This window comes from Lentinula edodes (assembly GCF_021015755.1).
Source record: "Lentinula edodes strain Le(Bin) 0899 ss11 chromosome Unknown C8R40scaffold_8, whole genome shotgun sequence".
NCBI lineage: Eukaryota > Fungi > Basidiomycota > Agaricomycetes > Agaricales > Omphalotaceae > Lentinula > Lentinula edodes.
The window spans coordinates 494,671-511,023 of record NW_025764314.1 but is presented as its reverse complement, the minus strand read 5'-3'; the positions used below and the strand labels follow the sequence as shown (position 1 = coordinate 511,023).

The 16,353-nt window shown below is 46.4% G+C and overlaps 8 protein-coding genes across 8 annotated transcripts; 5 read left to right on the top strand and 3 right to left on the bottom strand.

Moving 5' to 3' along the window:
* Nucleotides 1-628: 628 nt before the first annotated feature.
* C8R40DRAFT_1039214 (mitochondrial large subunit ribosomal protein-domain-containing protein) lies at nt 629-1,056 on the top strand (the record flags this gene model as incomplete). The annotated part of the gene is made up of 2 exons (XM_046223811.1): nt 629-835; nt 895-1,056. 2 exons carry the CDS (start codon nt 629-631, stop codon nt 1,054-1,056), a joined length of 369 nt encoding a protein of 122 aa, XP_046089034.1.
* A 401-nt stretch (nt 1,057-1,457) lies between these two features.
* On the top strand, nt 1,458-3,705 carry C8R40DRAFT_875986 (SOR/SNZ family-domain-containing protein). The gene is made up of 14 exons (XM_046236519.1): nt 1,458-1,848; nt 1,905-1,938; nt 1,997-2,028; nt 2,082-2,176; nt 2,235-2,263; nt 2,321-2,379; nt 2,436-2,641; nt 2,709-2,884; nt 2,941-2,979; nt 3,052-3,077; nt 3,135-3,176; nt 3,261-3,296; nt 3,352-3,392; nt 3,451-3,705. The coding sequence occupies exons 1-14, from the start codon at nt 1,717-1,719 to the stop codon at nt 3,494-3,496; spliced, it is 993 nt and encodes a 330-aa protein (XP_046089033.1). The 5' UTR covers nt 1,458-1,716; the 3' UTR covers nt 3,497-3,705.
* A 1,235-nt stretch (nt 3,706-4,940) lies between these two features.
* C8R40DRAFT_1167992 (SKIP/SNW domain-containing protein) lies at nt 4,941-6,944 on the bottom strand (the record flags this gene model as incomplete). Its single annotated transcript, XM_046231117.1, has 6 exons — nt 4,941-4,995; nt 5,052-5,905; nt 5,954-6,544; nt 6,594-6,658; nt 6,712-6,875; nt 6,928-6,944. The coding sequence occupies 6 exons, from the start codon at nt 6,942-6,944 to the stop codon at nt 4,941-4,943; spliced, it is 1,746 nt and encodes a 581-aa protein (XP_046089032.1).
* Nucleotides 6,945-7,053: 109 nt separating this feature from the next.
* Nucleotides 7,054-9,666, top strand: C8R40DRAFT_1039135 (signal recognition particle binding protein; the record flags this gene model as incomplete). Its single annotated transcript, XM_046223805.1, has 12 exons — nt 7,054-7,084; nt 7,138-7,325; nt 7,381-7,623; nt 7,676-7,757; nt 7,806-7,972; nt 8,028-8,502; nt 8,557-8,964; nt 9,014-9,075; nt 9,129-9,152; nt 9,204-9,389; nt 9,487-9,552; nt 9,604-9,666. 12 exons carry the CDS (start codon nt 7,054-7,056, stop codon nt 9,664-9,666), a joined length of 1,995 nt encoding a protein of 664 aa, XP_046089031.1.
* Nucleotides 9,667-10,455: 789 nt separating this feature from the next.
* Nucleotides 10,456-10,848, top strand: C8R40DRAFT_1039624 (high mobility group box domain-containing protein; the record flags this gene model as incomplete). The annotated part of the gene is made up of 1 exon (XM_046223853.1): nt 10,456-10,848. A coding segment is annotated over one exon (393 nt), but the record flags the coding sequence as incomplete, so codon positions are not given.
* A 1,719-nt stretch (nt 10,849-12,567) lies between these two features.
* On the bottom strand, nt 12,568-13,577 carry C8R40DRAFT_876413 (uncharacterized protein). The gene is made up of 2 exons (XM_046236521.1): nt 13,360-13,577; nt 12,568-13,305 (listed from the first exon to the last, which is right to left on the bottom strand). The coding sequence occupies exons 1-2, from the start codon at nt 13,399-13,401 to the stop codon at nt 12,718-12,720; spliced, it is 630 nt and encodes a 209-aa protein (XP_046089029.1). The 5' UTR covers nt 13,402-13,577; the 3' UTR covers nt 12,568-12,717.
* Nucleotides 13,578-13,680: 103 nt separating this feature from the next.
* On the top strand, nt 13,681-14,741 carry C8R40DRAFT_1167988 (Metallo-hydrolase/oxidoreductase; the record flags this gene model as incomplete). Its single annotated transcript, XM_046231116.1, has 6 exons — nt 13,681-13,810; nt 13,868-13,929; nt 13,990-13,995; nt 14,051-14,160; nt 14,210-14,590; nt 14,657-14,741. The coding sequence occupies 6 exons, from the start codon at nt 13,681-13,683 to the stop codon at nt 14,739-14,741; spliced, it is 774 nt and encodes a 257-aa protein (XP_046089028.1).
* A 371-nt stretch (nt 14,742-15,112) lies between these two features.
* Nucleotides 15,113-15,884, bottom strand: C8R40DRAFT_1039238 (SFT2-domain-containing protein; the record flags this gene model as incomplete). Its single annotated transcript, XM_046223814.1, has 6 exons — nt 15,113-15,210; nt 15,272-15,284; nt 15,343-15,432; nt 15,485-15,505; nt 15,566-15,695; nt 15,751-15,884. 6 exons carry the CDS (start codon nt 15,882-15,884, stop codon nt 15,113-15,115), a joined length of 486 nt encoding a protein of 161 aa, XP_046089027.1.
* Nucleotides 15,885-16,353: the final 469 nt, after the last annotated feature.

Genomic DNA, 16,353 nt, shown 5'->3' with positions numbered 1-16,353 from the left:
AAGCATGTCGGCTTATATCTGGCTTATATTGGAATGGAGTGAGACAGAGTGACAGAACAGACTCCGATGGGCCGTAAACGGAGTATGGCGTTTTGGTGGGAGCGCCCTGGTGTGATACGTAACATATCTTTGAAGCTAATGAATTACTCATGCCGCGCGTAAAATTAGCAAATGCAAAAAATGTACATCGGGTGCTGCTCCTCAGAACAACAACAACTTAGCCGATCTTCCACCATACATTTTTTGCTGATCAACAGCATAAAAACCTGCGCATTCAATACCGAAGTTAGCAACTGCGGTGGCCGGTGAACCCTTGCTTTCATACAGCTATTCGTACAGCTTCAGAGATATTTAATATTTTGAAAGTTACCTGCCATGTTTCGCAAGCTGCACAGTGAGAGTTGAAACAAAGAATGTTGACTTGAGGGGATATTTTTTTTCAGCAAATTTAGAAGTTTTCCACGCGGTTAAACTTGTCATCAAACTTCGTCCTTTGATTCCGTTTCCTTCAAGGTCAGTGTCATTCATCCATGATAAGTATTCTTCACGGAATCCAGTCATGGCGTATTTCCGGGGTTTCCAATATTCTGGATCACACGCATAATTCTTACTCCAAACCACTTATAGAATGCTTTTTCGTCTCAAGTCCTTCGGTCTGCCACGAAGCCTGCCAGCTGCCACACGCTCTCTGTCTTCTCCCACCCAACAGTCTGTGGTACATCAACCGTATTTCGTCCCAAGAAACTCTAACGGAAGCCTTCCTGTCTACACGGACATCAGGAATGGCGGCACGCGTCTCTTGCTTACCATCCGTAACATAGACGGCAATATTACAGTAATTGGTTTTGTTCGCTAAAGAAGCTCCTTAAGAACTGACCAAACCCTCTTGGAAAGGCTTTCGCAAAAGAGCTTTCCGATGGCTTGTTTCCCCCTGGTTCTCCAGAAGCTTCGAGACTCAAGGTTAGCGTTAGTCGCTCAAAGCATCTGATAATTCAGGGTGGCACCGGTAGATGGAAGCACAATATCATTGACTGGCTGTTACAAAAGGGCTTTTGAAAACAGCTCACCTACATATGTATATGATTCATTGATTGCTTACCGTCGATATGGGGCGCTGCCTTGTCCCTTTGGAGTGGATTCACTGAGTAGATACCGTCCCGTTTAGACATGTAACCCTGCGTTTAGGATAGATTATCTACGTATGGACTCCAGGCCCAAACTGTTCCCTATGAGATGTGTATCTTTTCCCTTCTTTTCCTGCCCCCCAAGTGAATTGTGGACAATGGTTGCCGCAAGTAGATCGCTGATGGACCTTGTTACCGCGCGATGTTATGTGTCTAATTATCCATCTGCACTTGTGTTCTGGCTCGTACATAACAGCATCACTTTGGAAACAGCAGTTCTCAGCAGTTTCTTCGTTCATCAATTTCCAACGTGCGTGATGTATGCAGATTGACTTTTTAATCAGCTAGAAGTTTCGTGTTCTGATTCGCAACGCCCACTGCGGCTTGCTGGCTGCCTCTAGTTGTGCTGGCTACGTATGTACTGAACGCGCTATGCGCAACTGCAATTATCTGCAACTCGAAAGCCGACGGACTGCTTACGTAAAGTTCCAACTTTCCTAACGCGGCTCGGACCTCCGCGATCGATATGGCTTGAGTTTTCGAAGGGCAAAACCGAGTCACAAAAAAAGCCTCTTCTTCCCTAACAGTCATCATGACCAGCCCCATTCCTTCGCCTACCCCTCAAGGTGCCGTTGCAGGCGGCGTCAGTACACCTTCCATCGCTCCTACTCGTTCTACTGCTCAGCGCGATGGCGCAGCAAGCTCTACTCTGGGCACTTTCGGCGTACGCGATGTGTTTCAGGGAAGAAAGAATAGATCATCTAACAAGTTTCATAACAGGTAAAATCCGGGCTTGCACAGATGCTCAAAGTGAGTACAAGCTGTTTGAGCCCGTCTCCAAACCGCTTATTTCTTGTGCATTTTACTGGGAGGGGTCATTATGGATGTTGTGAACCCCGAACAGGTTCGTTTCAATCCATAGGGAAAAAATAGTTCACGTTTTGATTTCGACTTCAGGCGCGTATTGCCGAAGAAGCTGGAGCATGTGCTGTTATGGCTCTTGAACGAGTTCCTGCTGATATTCGGGCAGAAGGAGGTGTTGCCAGAATGAGGTCTGGATGAGATATATCTGCTTCTGTTTCAAATCGGCGCTAAATCCAATTCTTTCAGTGACCCGGCGATGATCAAGGAAATCGTTGGTAAGAATCCGTATCACAATGTACACCACCCGCACGACACTTAGTTTTACCGTTCAGACGCAGTCACTATCCCAGTCATGGCTAAATGTCGGATTGGTCATTTTGTAGAGGCCCAGGTAGGGATAATATGATATTGTTCTTGCGGCCAGAGATGACACGGTTTGCAATGCAGATTTTACAAGCTATTGGCGTTGACTATATCGATGAATCGGAAGTCCTCACTCCAGCTGACGAGGAACATCACATCAACAAGCACAACTTCAAAGTTCCTTTCGTATGTGGTGCTCGTAACCTCGGCGAAGCGCTGCGCCGTATCTCAGAGGGTGCAGCGTTCATACGTACAAAAGGCGAAGCAGGAACCGGAAATGTAGTGGAAGCGTCAGTCTGACAGGATTTATATGCAATAGCGCTCTATCTGGTTCTTATTGCTTTTCAACTCTTTTAGTGTCCGCCACGAACGCACTGTTAATAGCGAGATCCGAAAAGCTAGTGCGATGAACGAGGAGGAACTATACGCTTATGCTAAGGATATCCAAGCTCCATTCCATCTTCTCAAGGAGACTGCGAGGCTTAAACGCCTTCCTGTCGTTAACTTCGCTGCTGGAGGGATTGCTACGCCCGGTACGTGTATCCTGTATCGTTTTGAATGTAAAATTTATATTTATCCTTCAATTCAGCTGACGCTGCGTTGATGATGCAACTCGGATGCGATGGAGGTGCGTATCGGTGTTTCAGTCGTTGTGTTCTCGACAGCTTCTGAGCCCCGACTTGCTATCCGTCCCTTACAGTATTCGTGGGATCAGGAATCTACAAAGTATGTCCCATTATGATTTTCTTAATCAAACGGCTAATGCTAATGTTTTCCCAATAGTCTCAGGATGCTGCCAAGCGTGCTCGTGCAATTGTTCAAGCGGTAAGGATTCCCACATCACTTCAGTGTTCTTCAAAGAAATCATTCTTTTTCATTCTTTTAACAAATGATATCCATTTACGCTAGGTGACACATTACAACAACCCCAAAATCCTGGCAGAGGTACGACTTACATGTGTCACCTATCGTCATTGAACTGAACTCTACCGCTATTTAGGTTTCGGAAAACCTGGGCCCAGCAATGGTAGGACTCACAATGTGAGTATATTAATTACATGTCACTTTCAAAACGACGGTCTTTACATCTTCATAATAGAGACGACAGTCTCACCGGTGGACGACTTGCTACCCGTGGATGGTAGATTGTTATAGAGAACTATATAGGCTCAAACAACACTGCGATTTTATTACTACTTTATAAAGGTTGTTCTGCAATTGTACACAGGAAGTTGAAGCGCTGCTACGTAGGCGCTGCTCCAGTAGCTGTAAGTGGCTGTGCGATATGGATCATATGATTATGATGTCACGGACATTTTATTATTTTCTCTTTCTCCTCGATGTTCACAAATCCTACTACTGCAAAATCGCAAGCAAGTGAAGCCGAAGAGCCACAGGTAGCTCTACGGGAATTTATATCTGTAAGGAATGCTGTATTTGCCGGCCCATAGTATCTCATGATTCATGGGATCTTTTTACCAGCGCACTCCAAATAATAACTACACTTTCGACAGCGAACGGGATGCCCCTCAATCAGAAATTTGTAGAGATGACCCGAAAGACCACGAGTGTATAACGGTGTGCAGCATCTATCACTCTCCAATTTCTCCAGGGTCCTCATGATATTCCCTCATGAACGCACATTGAACTTGTTACTACATACAAATTCTACTTGAACCTGGTTCCTGTTCCTGGCGATATATAGCTTCAGATGAATTCAAAGCAAATGTTTGCAGCCATGCAGGTGTGTTTGATCGTACATGAGCTCAATAGTTCTGAACAATCTTCATCCTCTTCGCGGATTCATGAGTCTCACCCCATTTTTCGTTTCACAGTCCCTTGGTTTCTATTGTTCGTTACCTATGGAGCCTGGAAAGACTTATATGGAATGTAAACCTCTACCAAAGTAATTCGACGTCCGAATTGTACCGAAATACTAAATGCAGTGCGTTATGGCCATATTGGACACAGTCACAACGTAAACGCGAAGTGAATCCATAGAGTAATAACCCCGACGCGAAACCTAAGAAGTATAAGAAGATCGGAGAAGGAGAGGAAGTGAAAACGAGAATGATTCTCAAGGATATGATGAACATCTTTAGGTAAGTACATTCAACGGCCACAGCCGTTCCGAGCTTATTGAGGAGGTAGGTCAGGATGGGTCAAGATTTCTGTGATCTTGATTGGTTTTCCTGAAGACAACTGGTAGGCTTTCTCCCCTGAAGCTACGATGAGCATAAAGCCACAGCGACATAGACCAATTTGCTTACAATCAACGCCAATTAGGAGACGTCTCTGTGAATATGAGATTACCTCAATCATGCATCTCGTTCTTTTTGAATATCGTTGGGCTTCTGAGCATCAATCACACCGCACCAACTTTCTACCTCTTCAATGTTACCTTTCCCGTGAAAGCCCAATTCACTCAAACTGTTCGAATTCCAGTAGAATTTCTGTGAAAGGCCGGTCGACAAGCGTCTAGAAGTTATGGTAGCATCCTTTGATATTTGAGGATAATAATACACGATAATGTGGCAGATACATAACACCGTACGAGGAGACGGTCTGGTCAAGAGACATCAGGGAAGACTAGTCTTGGTTTTCTGCACGGTCTAACTGTTGTCGTTTCCGTGAACCACTTCCACTGAAGAGAAGACAAATAAGTTCAACTGACACGACTTGGGACAGTGAACAACTTACCCGGCAGAGTCCAAACCTCTTTTTTTACCCGTACTAGCCTCTGATAAGAACTGATTGACACCAAAGACATCCGACGTATCCTTCTCGAATTGCACGGGACCTTCCCTGACTTCCTGGTCGCTCGCACCCTCGAACCCAACCTGGGGACGACCAAGGCTAAACCGGTCATTATCCAAAGCCTTCCCGATACCCTCATCCGTTCCGCCTCCAAACGACTCCTCGTTGCCCTGCTCAATGTTCCCGCGAGCCTTGTATATTGCCGCGGCAGCAGTTGAACCGTGGAACAAGGGTTTGTCATACAAATTATATGACTCGTCGTTGCCAAAATCTCCTGATAGGGATTCCTGGTTGAACAGCCGAGAGTCAAGCATGGATTCCTTCGACATCGTTGGTTTCGCCAATCCGAGGGCCACCTTTTCTGAAATGTCCCGGTTTTGCTGACGTGCGAGCTGCTTAGCACGTTGTTCCTGACCCATGTTGCTCATCCTCATCTCTCGTTCTCGCTCACGCCTCTTGTCTCTTCTCATCTCGTCACGAATCTTCTTTGCCTCCTCATCTTCCGCGCTATCAACTGACTCGGATCCAGACTCACCATCGGAATCACTATCGCTTCCATATGCAGCCAATGAGGACTTTAGAGCAGCTTGAGAGGCGGCCGTGGGTTTCGGAATGCTGCCATTTCGCTCCTCGCGAGCGCGCTGAGCAAGCATTCGGAGGTTTTCTTCCTTCGATGCCTTTTCCTTCTGTGCGAGTTTTTGTTGCATCAAGGAACGTTGACGGACTTCTTCCCGTGCATGACGATCAGCGACGAACAAGGCCTCTGAAAATTTGGCAAAGTTATCATTAATATGAACCTGAAAAACCATAATTAGCGCTCATTCAGTGGCAATATTAGCACTCACGTCTTGTAAACCTCGTCCATCAGCAGCCAACCGCTTATCCAGGGGAATAGTGAAACCCTTGTTGTTCTTCCAGTTCGATATACATGGCGGAATCATCCATTCCTTCTGCTCAGCCGCTGTAGCCTTCCTAGGTGGGCTGCGAAGAACCGGAGGTGGGGGACTAGGAGGACCTCTAGGAATCTTCTTGTGTTTGAAACGGGGAGGCTCAAGAGGGTCCTCAACGATCTCGGACATCTTGATGATCCTTTGCTTGAGCCCATCTCCATTTTGTTGTCCTGGTGTGTAACGAATGAAAGAGGTTTTTGCCAGACTACCTGGGACGTTTTTCGGCTGTGCGGCTTTGATTTTACCATTAACCAATTTTTCAAGAGCAGCTCGTGTCTTGTCTGCCGTTGCCTGAACTTCCTCGTCTGGAGGACGTTCCATCTGACGATCCGAATCATCAAGGTCTTTTCGTTGAGCGAGGGGGACCAAATCCTTGAACTGAGACTGGATTATCTTGTCTGGTCGTTGCCCTTGGTGGGCAATAGCATCGTAGCGAACGTTACCCTCACTGTCGACTTGGAGGGCGAGTGTATTTCCAGATGATGCCTAACCAGAGTCTGAGAGAATTAAGGCAAGTAAAAGAGCTGAAACTTACCTTCTTACGGCCCATCTCTAGCGGATACTGAGCAATATGGCATTCAGGAAATGCACCTCCGTCACCTGTAGAGATGCGGTCAATAACGAGCAATTTTGAGCTGAGCAGACTAACGCACCATAGTCCTCTACCTTTGAGGGTTTCCAACCTTTCCTCTGCCCATACGGTGGAACGATGAACCTCGCTATTACTTGCTGAGAGGTAGAGGGAGCAGGTCGAGCATATTGAGCGTATTCGTCCTCTTCATCTTCAACAGAGGTATGCAGAGGCTTTGGCAGGGCACTAAGCAAACGTCAGAATATTTTCAAAAGGGAAAAGAGAGTGGGATACTGACGCAGCGAGGGCACTCATGATAGTTCGAGGACAAAGAACTTTGAGTACGTAATCAATACCGAAACTCCAATAATTTCTTCCGTCCACAACCCGGGTCTAATCTCCAAGTTTCCTCTCTCCTGTCATCATGCTCGACCATTGTTCGATATCACATAAAGGTCCACACGTCACTCTTTGTTGAATCATATAATTTTCCGACCAATCTTTCCAGGAGGAATTGTCTTATGGTCACGGTCGTTTACTCCGGAGGCTTCTCACATCGCATCTTCCGCGGCTTCTCCGGTCAACTCACTCATCAGGGAGGGTTTGATTGAAAGTAGAACCACTGGCGAGAAATACGAAAAGGACGGGTATGCAGTGAAATGGACTTTCGTCAATGATCTAGAGTTGATATTCGTCGTACGTCTTTTTCATTCCAGAAACAACCCCTCGTAGATAATTTTCCGAAATTCAGGTCGCGTATCAACGGATCCTTCAACTCTCCTATGTTGATGAGCTGCTGGCTGCACTAAAGGCTATCTTTGTCAAACTATTCCAACCATTCCTGACTACATTCGTAGCGTCATTGCATGCTGATAGTAGGGGCAAAGGGTCTGCTGCGGGTCTTGTTACATCCTTGAACCTAGCTTCTGCATTTGAAGGTTGGGACACATACTTTGAAGCGCTTCTCAAGAAACTAGAAGACAAAGCCGCTCAGGTTCATCCTACTTCTGGATAGCTCTGCATATCTTATATACTTACAATTTTAGGAGCGCCAGTCGAGGTTGCGAGGTCCTATTCATACGCAACCGGTTCTAGAGTCTCCCCCCCTCTCGGACGACCAAAGCACGGGTGATGCAGTCCCCTGAGTTTTTTTTCGCCATGACTAACCCAGCGCAGAGCCTTCACAATCGGAAGATGCTACACAGGACGAACGACAAATTGCTCGAAACGTTCAAGCCCTCAAATCTCGTTTACGAGGTCGCGGAGGCAGAAGGGGTGGAAGGCCAAGCATGCGGTCTGTGGAGTCTGGAAGCGGCAGAGATAGCGTCAATCATTCAGAGTGCGTCAGCTGGAACCTTTTGTCCTCGTCCTCATCTTCTCACATGCTTTAGATCTGAGACCACCCCCAAACGTAAAACTACGAAGAAAGCTGGTCGCAAATGGGGAGACGAAGCTCCGACCGAAGCAGACATGGATTCCCTGGATTACAGCGCTGAGAAAGCCGACGTGAATGGTCTGAGTTCCTCAAAAAATATACAATCACTTCTCGATGAAGCCTCCATGGGCTCTCGCAACAAAGATGGGCTCTACGAAGTAAAGGATTGGGAATTCGAGGTCGACAATACTGTTTCCGCCGCCCTCAAAACGGCAGAAGTAGAAACAATGTCGACAAACTCCGGCACTGTGGGAACTCTAGGCTCCCTCTTCTCCAGACTAACTGGATCGAAGACTCTCACCGAGCAGGACCTTAAGCCTGTATTAGAAGCGATGAAACAACATCTCATGAAGAAGAATGTTGCGAAGGAGATTGCAGATAAGGTATGCGAAGGAGTAGGTGAAAGTTTAATCGGAAAAAAGGTTGGAGGTTTTCAAAGTAACGATGGCTTCTATGTTATCACGATAACATCGTCTCTGACCTGATTCGTAGCGACTAACAATGCTGTTCGAATGGCGCTTTCCACATCCATAACAAGAATTTTGACGCCTAAAACCTCGACGGACCTACTGTTATCCATTCGAACCAAGCTATCTTCACCTCTCACATCGACACAGCAGCGTATACCATACTCGATGACGTTTGTCGGTGTTAATGGAGTAGGCAAGAGCACTAACTTGTCTAAAGTGTGCTTTTGGCTCATTCAGAATGGCCTCCGAGTCCTCATCGCCGCGTGCGATACATTCAGGAGCGGCGCTGTTGAGCAGCTTCGGGTACATGTCCGTAATCTGAGTGTGTTAGGCTTAGATGGTGCTGCTGATAGTAAAGGTCGAGTGGAGCTTTTCGAGCGCGGTTACGGAAAGGACGCCGCGGGTATTGCTAAGGAAGCCATCTCCTACGGTAAGATATGATGTGTTCTCGCATATTACTCAATTCAAGGCTTGTTCAGCTCGCGACAACAATTTCGACGTTGTGCTGATTGATACTGCTGGTCGTATGCAAGACAACGAGGTATGTCTCCAGGGAAGCTTAGCTGCAAATGCTGAAATGCGCTTTATATGTAGCCCCTCATGCGTGCTTTAGCCAAAGTACGTCCTTCCTATCTTCTAATGCCGAGAATTTCATTGCTTTCATTTCAGCTTGTGACAGTGAACAATCCCGACAAAATCATCTTTGTTGGTGAAGCTCTCGTTGGAAACGAAGCTGTTGATCAACTCAAAAAATTCGACCGTGCGATGCGCGATTTTTCTTCTGGAAGTGGTTCTGGGAAGGAAAGAGGAATAGATGGGATGTTGGTTACCAAGTGGGATACTGTAGATGACAAGGTACGGTGTATTTGTGTATCATTCTTAGATGTGCTCATTCTTTATCCCGTTCATCTTCCTTGTACATATCTATGGCTCACTTCGTGGTGATCTCTAGGTCGGTGCCGCTCTGTCAATGACCTACGTTACTGGACAGCCAATCATATTCGTTGGCTGTGGCCAGGTGAAGCCTCTCTCCACCATCACAATCAATATTCCTAAGACTTTTCTGTAGACTTATACTGACCTACGACAACTAAGGGTCTCCAACGTTGTACAAGCTATTCTTAGCGATTAGGGTACGGTGACTCGTGTATTTTTCGCCTCTTGAATATTCTAGTGTACCAGATCTATATATTATACTCATTTGCTACCTCTTAATCTGCATGCAGTGTTCCTTCAACCTTTGAGTGACCCCCCTGCACAGACTGCACTCATTCTTTTTTTAACTTTTAGTTAGCTGTGGTTCGATATTCTGAATCACCAGCCCTCAATACCAGGAAAACTTAGATGAAGACCTCATGATCAAACCTCAATGCGCTGACAAAAACCTCATGACAACACTTTCCTTTTCAGTCGAACAATAGGCAGAAGGCATGTGGTAGACTTGCGTCTCGCGTCTCCGGTCCTTATCCCCATTAGATATGTTCTTCGACGCGTTTTGGGAATAAAATAAACATTGATTCTTGACCCTTTGACTTCCTATAGGCATGGAATCATTCATGAACCAGGTCGACGACGCGACACAACGTCCATTCATCACGAACGTGACAGCCCACCAAATTTTTGAAGGGCTTTTCGCAAAAAGAAAGTCTTTGTAAAATTATCGGTATGTTCTTTCTTTCGCAACGTGTATGGATCTAAATCCTGGTCTACAAAGACGCCCTTTTTCTTGATATTTCACTCGTGGCGAATTAGATTCTACATCTAAGATCGCCACCACTGTTTCGTCTTTACTCTGCTATCCCTTCCACTACCACTATCAGACACAGTTACGAAGCCACTACTCCTTGAACGACCACTAACGCTGTAACGCCTTCATTCACGCTCTCGTATACCTCGACGTAGGATGAGTGTCCCTACTGATATGACCTTACCATCTCCATTGCCTTTGTCTGATGATGACCTCGATACCCATGTTCAACATGAAAGCTCCCCCGGCGTCCTCTCTTCCTCACTCCCCTATCCGGACACCTCCTCACTGAACGCTCCACCGGGACAGAAGAAAAAATCTCACGCTCGAAAGCAACCCGCGGGACATATACCTCGCCCCCGGAATGCTTTCATTCTCTTTAGATGCGACTTTGTCCGCCAGAAAAAGGTGCCCGACCACGTTGAAGCAAATCATCGAAATATCTCGCGCATTGTTGGTTCCGTTTGGAAAAGTATGAGCGCTAGCCAGAAAGCTCCCTGGATCGCGATGGCAGAAATAGAAAAGAAGAACCACGCTAAGGCGCATCCGGGATACAAATATCATCCTGGGTGTGAAGGTAGAGGCAGGGAATCACAAATCAGGAAGGTTCTTTATTCTACCACAGAACCAATCAGTGGCAAAGGGATTAGTCCTAGCGTGAGCCCTAACTGGACTCCATCTCCTTCATTCACACCTCCCACTGCGTCCTTAAGACGCTCCTCCTCGTGCCCTCCCCCAGGGGCCTTCCCGGTTCTTCGTCGTCCTTCCTTTGGCCTGACCCAATCCGATATGCTGGGGCTCTCGGCCCCTTTAATGACGAGGGACGATCTTGCCCGTCGCCCCAGTCGAGCGATCATGTATCAGTCTATCATGCCACTTTACTCATTTGATTCCAACCCTGCAAACACAACTCCTCCATCGACAGGTAATACACTATCTTCGGCACAATGGTGGGCTACTGACCCAGGTAGCGGTTCCCCGCTAACTACTGGACCGTACACTATCGCTCCTCCTGGAGATGCTCCAGGATGGGACGCTGCTCCAAAAAAACCAAATACGTGGTATACATGGTCTGAGGGAAATGTAGGTCCGCACGCGATGAACCCTATGGCCGTAAGTCGCACAATTTTCTGAGTGTAGGCAATAATGTTCTAAGCTTTCATGTACCTGATAGCTCTGCAGTCCGAACGATCTGAACACCGATTTCACGAATCTCACTTCTCAATGGAATTATGATAGAGTCCCTACGTTTACAAATCCCTTTGGGGCCGTTCCCAGTGCGACTTCGACTAATGATATCTCTCTTACCTGGAACCCCGATACATCATTTATGTCCAGGCAAGAACTGATGTCGGAGGCACAGGCACACGACTTCACTTCCAACGCGTTCGATTCCGCCAACTACCTTCAAAATGATATTCCACGATCAGGAGCCTACACTGTGGAGGACTTGGATAATTTGTTCAAAACTCGGATGTCGCTGGTCGAAAACGATCCGGGATTCCCTGAAGCAGAGCAGGTCTCCAAAGGTCAACCTCAATTCTACTGGGGCGCGCGAGAGGAAACGAATCAAGAAGGACTTTTGCCAGTCCATTACCTTAGGGATGAGAACGGGCTTTATTACCATGCTGTGAATGAGGTTCACAAGTTGAACGGCGAAGGAAGTCGTGAGCCAGTAAACACTCCCAGTAACAATCACTCTACGGTTTATTCAAACAACGACATGAGTCTCTCTCGCACCGCTGTTCAAGCTCTCAAAGAAAAGGTCGAGAAGGAGTGGCAGAGGTCCAGAGTCAGGCCTTCAGCCTCATCTTCCCTATCGTCTACATCTTCACCGACTGGTGTTGGGCCGTCTACCACCCCTCTCCCAACTTTTCGTCGTCCCATGCTCACAGCGGAAGATCTCCAGCGGTTGGAAGAAAGTGCGGGACTGCGGGGAAATGAGCGTGCAACACCAGAAAATTATGAGCGGCTCCGTGCGAGCATTACTGAGCATTATCTCAAGAAGTACTCAGAATTGAAGAGAGAAGCGCGCGGAAAAGTGATCCCCAAGTCGGAAGAGAAAACTGAGGACGAGGTTCAAATCAGTTTACATCCTCACCAAGGCGACGCGAAGAGGGAGACGTATTATCAATAGATCGACCAGATAGGGCATATTGCCATCATGCATGAGCGTTGTTGACTTGTCCCAACTTCGTGAAAGTTATGTACTTTATCTAATGTAGCATAAATATGCATGCATATCGGATACATACACATGTACAACTAGCCTTAATAATAATAATATTAATCGTAAAAGTAGCTCAATTACAGCCATGATGAAAGATCGAGAAAAAAGTGTATTCCTGCGCGTAGGTACAGTTGAAATTGAAAACTAGAGTGTCACCCCAAAGGTATTCTTCATAATGTATGCACAGTTTGAAGTCATTGCCAACATCACAATGGAATCATGTTACCGAGCTTCTCTGGAAATGGATAGGGATAATTACCAGGTGTAAACGCGGGCGGGGCAGCAGCAAATGCATCACGGGGAGTCGCAGACAGTTGACTCGTAGTGCTGAACTGTGACGTGGAGCGGCCAGCACCAGGTGCGGATCCCAAAGGGTTTATCAACGCACGTCCTGACATGAATTCTGCAGAGGGCGCGGTGTGAAGCCTTCGGCGACGTCGTACGTGGATGACCCCCAATATGACCAACGCGATAAAGACGAGTCCACCGATTACTCCGCCTGCGATAGCTCCTGCATTGACTTTACTCTGAGAGAGAGCGGAACTATTGCTAGCGCTACTAGGTACAGCGGACGCCGAGGGCAACATCGTAACAGAGGTGGCTAGAGTACTAGTGATTGGGGCACTCAGAGGGGCGGATGAAGAGGAAGGTGTGACAACGGGGGTGAGGATGGAACTGAATGAGGCGGACGGAGAAGAAACGGTTCCAGACTCAGAGCAAGTAACGCTACTGTCACCAGAGCCCCCTGGACCCAGATGTCGATTCGAAAAGGGATGGCCCATGTTTTTTTTCTCCTGATGGGCATATAACATGAATGTAAATTCCTTTCAATAGTGTCGAAGGCTTACCGATATACTTTGACCAGCAAGAGAGTTTTCATACGGAGGCATGATGATACCGATGTGACCAGCACAAATCGGATGTTTGAAGTGAATGATTTCAGGCCTGATTGTGGTGGAAGCAAGTAAACCAACAATCAAAATTTGCGGACAGCATCTGTATCAAGGGAATCAATCATCAGATAAGAGATCTAGACCGGCTGCTTAGTCAGTTGTCCGCGCGATTAGATTGTTGAAGATTATAGGACCCTTGTAGCCAGTAGTAAAGCTTCAAGTTTTATGCAGAGACTTCAGCGTCGTGCTTTCTCTTTTTCCACAATCAGGCGCGCGATGCAGATTGTCCCAATTCCAGTTCGTCAAGATAACTACGCATATTTACTCATTGATGATGCCTCAAAGACTGCTGCTGCAGTAGACCCTTATGATGTAAACAAGGTCGTCGCTGCAGCAGATAATCTTGGTATGAATTCATTACATCGTTATGTTGGGATAATGATTATCATAATGTTAATTTCAGGCGTTCAGCTCGTAGCGGGAATTACTACACATCATCATTTCGATCATAGTGGAGGAAACAAGGTACTTGCGCGTCTCTTCCGGTCGTGGTCGTTTGACTATATCCCCTCTTGTCTGAAATAGGAATTCGTATGTGGTGTTTCGGCGTCGCTTGGGGTAGGAATCAAACTTGTTCTTTACCTAGGTTTCAAAGTTCCCTGGTGTGCCTATCTACGGCGGCAGTGACAAGATACCTGCATTAACCAACTTGGTCAAGGATAAAGACGAATTTACGCTCGGTGATATCCATATCAAGTGCGTTCGGGATTTCGGCTCCGTTTAACATACCTAACGAGACTCCCAGGTGCTTATCGACTCCATGCCATACTCAAGACTCTATCTGTTACTATGTCACCGATACTGTAAACAAGAATCATCAGGGAGGCGTTTTCACTGGTGACACACTCTTTATCGCCGGGTGCGGTCGTTTCTTCGAAGGCGTCGGTTCAGAGATGGATGCAGCTTTATCCTATTTGGGTACTCTTCCTGACAGCACAATCGTCTACAATGGCCATGAATATACCAATGGAAGTCTTGCATTTGCCAAAACCATCGAACCAGAGAATAAGGCTTTTGCGAAACTTGATGAACTAGTCAAAAGCAATGAGATTGTTACCGGACTCACGACAATAAGGGAAGAAAAAGAGTGGAATATATTCATGCGTCTTGGTAATGCCACAGTAAGGTGAGTTTAGATTCAGAATGTGTTCAAGGTTCTCAGTCTTGGCTCGATGTTGACTCTCCTCGCCAGACAAGCTGCCGGAGTGTCTGCTGAAGCCTCTGCTAGCGTTGTAATGGATGCACTCAGAGAAAAGAAGAACAATTTCAGAGGGTAGGCTACTAGGCCAAATAAAATGTAAACTTATAGGCTTGAATAACCACACAACTCGAACAAATTTCGTACTTGATACTTCAAGCATGTATACTCTACTTAGGGCGTCGTTTGTATCGTATGATATGAAATATGTCCCACTATCCAGCTTACAAGACAGATGGACACATGAAACTCCTAAGTTTTAGTATACAAAGAAACAGAAAAGAACAGAGGAGTGGCAGGAGAAGATATAGTTGGACAATCCACACAGTATCAATAGGAAGATGAAGTATTCCGATGACTACCCACAAAATAAATTACAGAGGGGTTCTGAAAGACATAGAGGCGAAGCATCCTTACCAGCCCAGATACTTCCAGTTGAAATCGATGTGTTTAACTGAGACCAACGGCTTTGAGGACAGCGGAACGTGCATACGGAATATACGAAATTGAGTACCACGTATATGCAAGATATTCGATGATGACGAAAACTGGAGCAGAACCAAAAGTTAGCTGTTTTAGGGCAATGCAGGATTGGAACTACACGCGTACTAATACAAAGGACCTGTAAATTGAAAGTCAATTACTTGCAGTGGTTGAGATCACAGAAGGCAGAAACATACATCGCTACGTATAACAAATGCGCCCACGAATACAAGGCCTATTGAACCAAGGAAGACAAGTGTCGCGACAATCCGCACAGGTTTGAACATCTATGCACCCATAATTCAGTCTCTGAACCTATCACCGAAGCGAAATGCTCACAAGCTTCAACTGGGTACCAAACTAGCGTACAGGAGCATCTTGAGTAAAAGACACTGAAAGAGGATGTGATAGGTCACGTACACCAATCAAGAATCCAGTGCCAGCAAGAGAGATGACAGTTCCCAATGCATAAAGTATCGCGAACAATGCAAGCTGAGCCAAGAATAGGACGATAGAGCCCAAGATACTAAGCACAAAGCCGATCGCCAGACTGTGGGCAGAAGAACGTTAGTCGGACCAACACCCGGGTAGATTATGAAACGCACCAGCCCATAAATCCATACAGCCTCGTAGTCCTCGACAATCCCAAAAACTTGAACGCCGAGTCTCCTTCAAAAAACTGCGTCTCTGGAATCCCTATTCCTGCGGATTCTAGGTTGAACCATCCTTTGTTTGCCATGATTTATTCAGTAAAAGTGTGTAAGAGAAGATCGAATTTTGCGCGTGTGAGTGAGTTGGGGATCGATGATTTTCTTTTAGGAAGAGTTTTTCTGCGGATTAGCTCAGAGAGAAAGGGCGTGCTGTGCCAGCAGCGGTTGAATATAGTTGCACTTTGTAGGTGTTCACTGTTCACGAGCAAGTAGACGGCGCTTATGGCGGCGCTAAAACGGTGAAGACCCCGGCTTCGCCCCTTCGACATGTTTTTCAAATTCTAGTTTTGCTAAGATCCAGCGAGAGTAACACTGGCAAGTTTGCATCTTTGGCAAAGACCCTAGTCTCAACGATATTTGACTAGGACAGGACTGTATATTTTCAGCTTGTACACGGTCCTCGAGGTGATACCCAAACCTGATCTATACCTTATATCCTACTTACCTGGCAATCAACTCCGCGACATGGATTACAGTTATAGAATTTTGATATTTTCA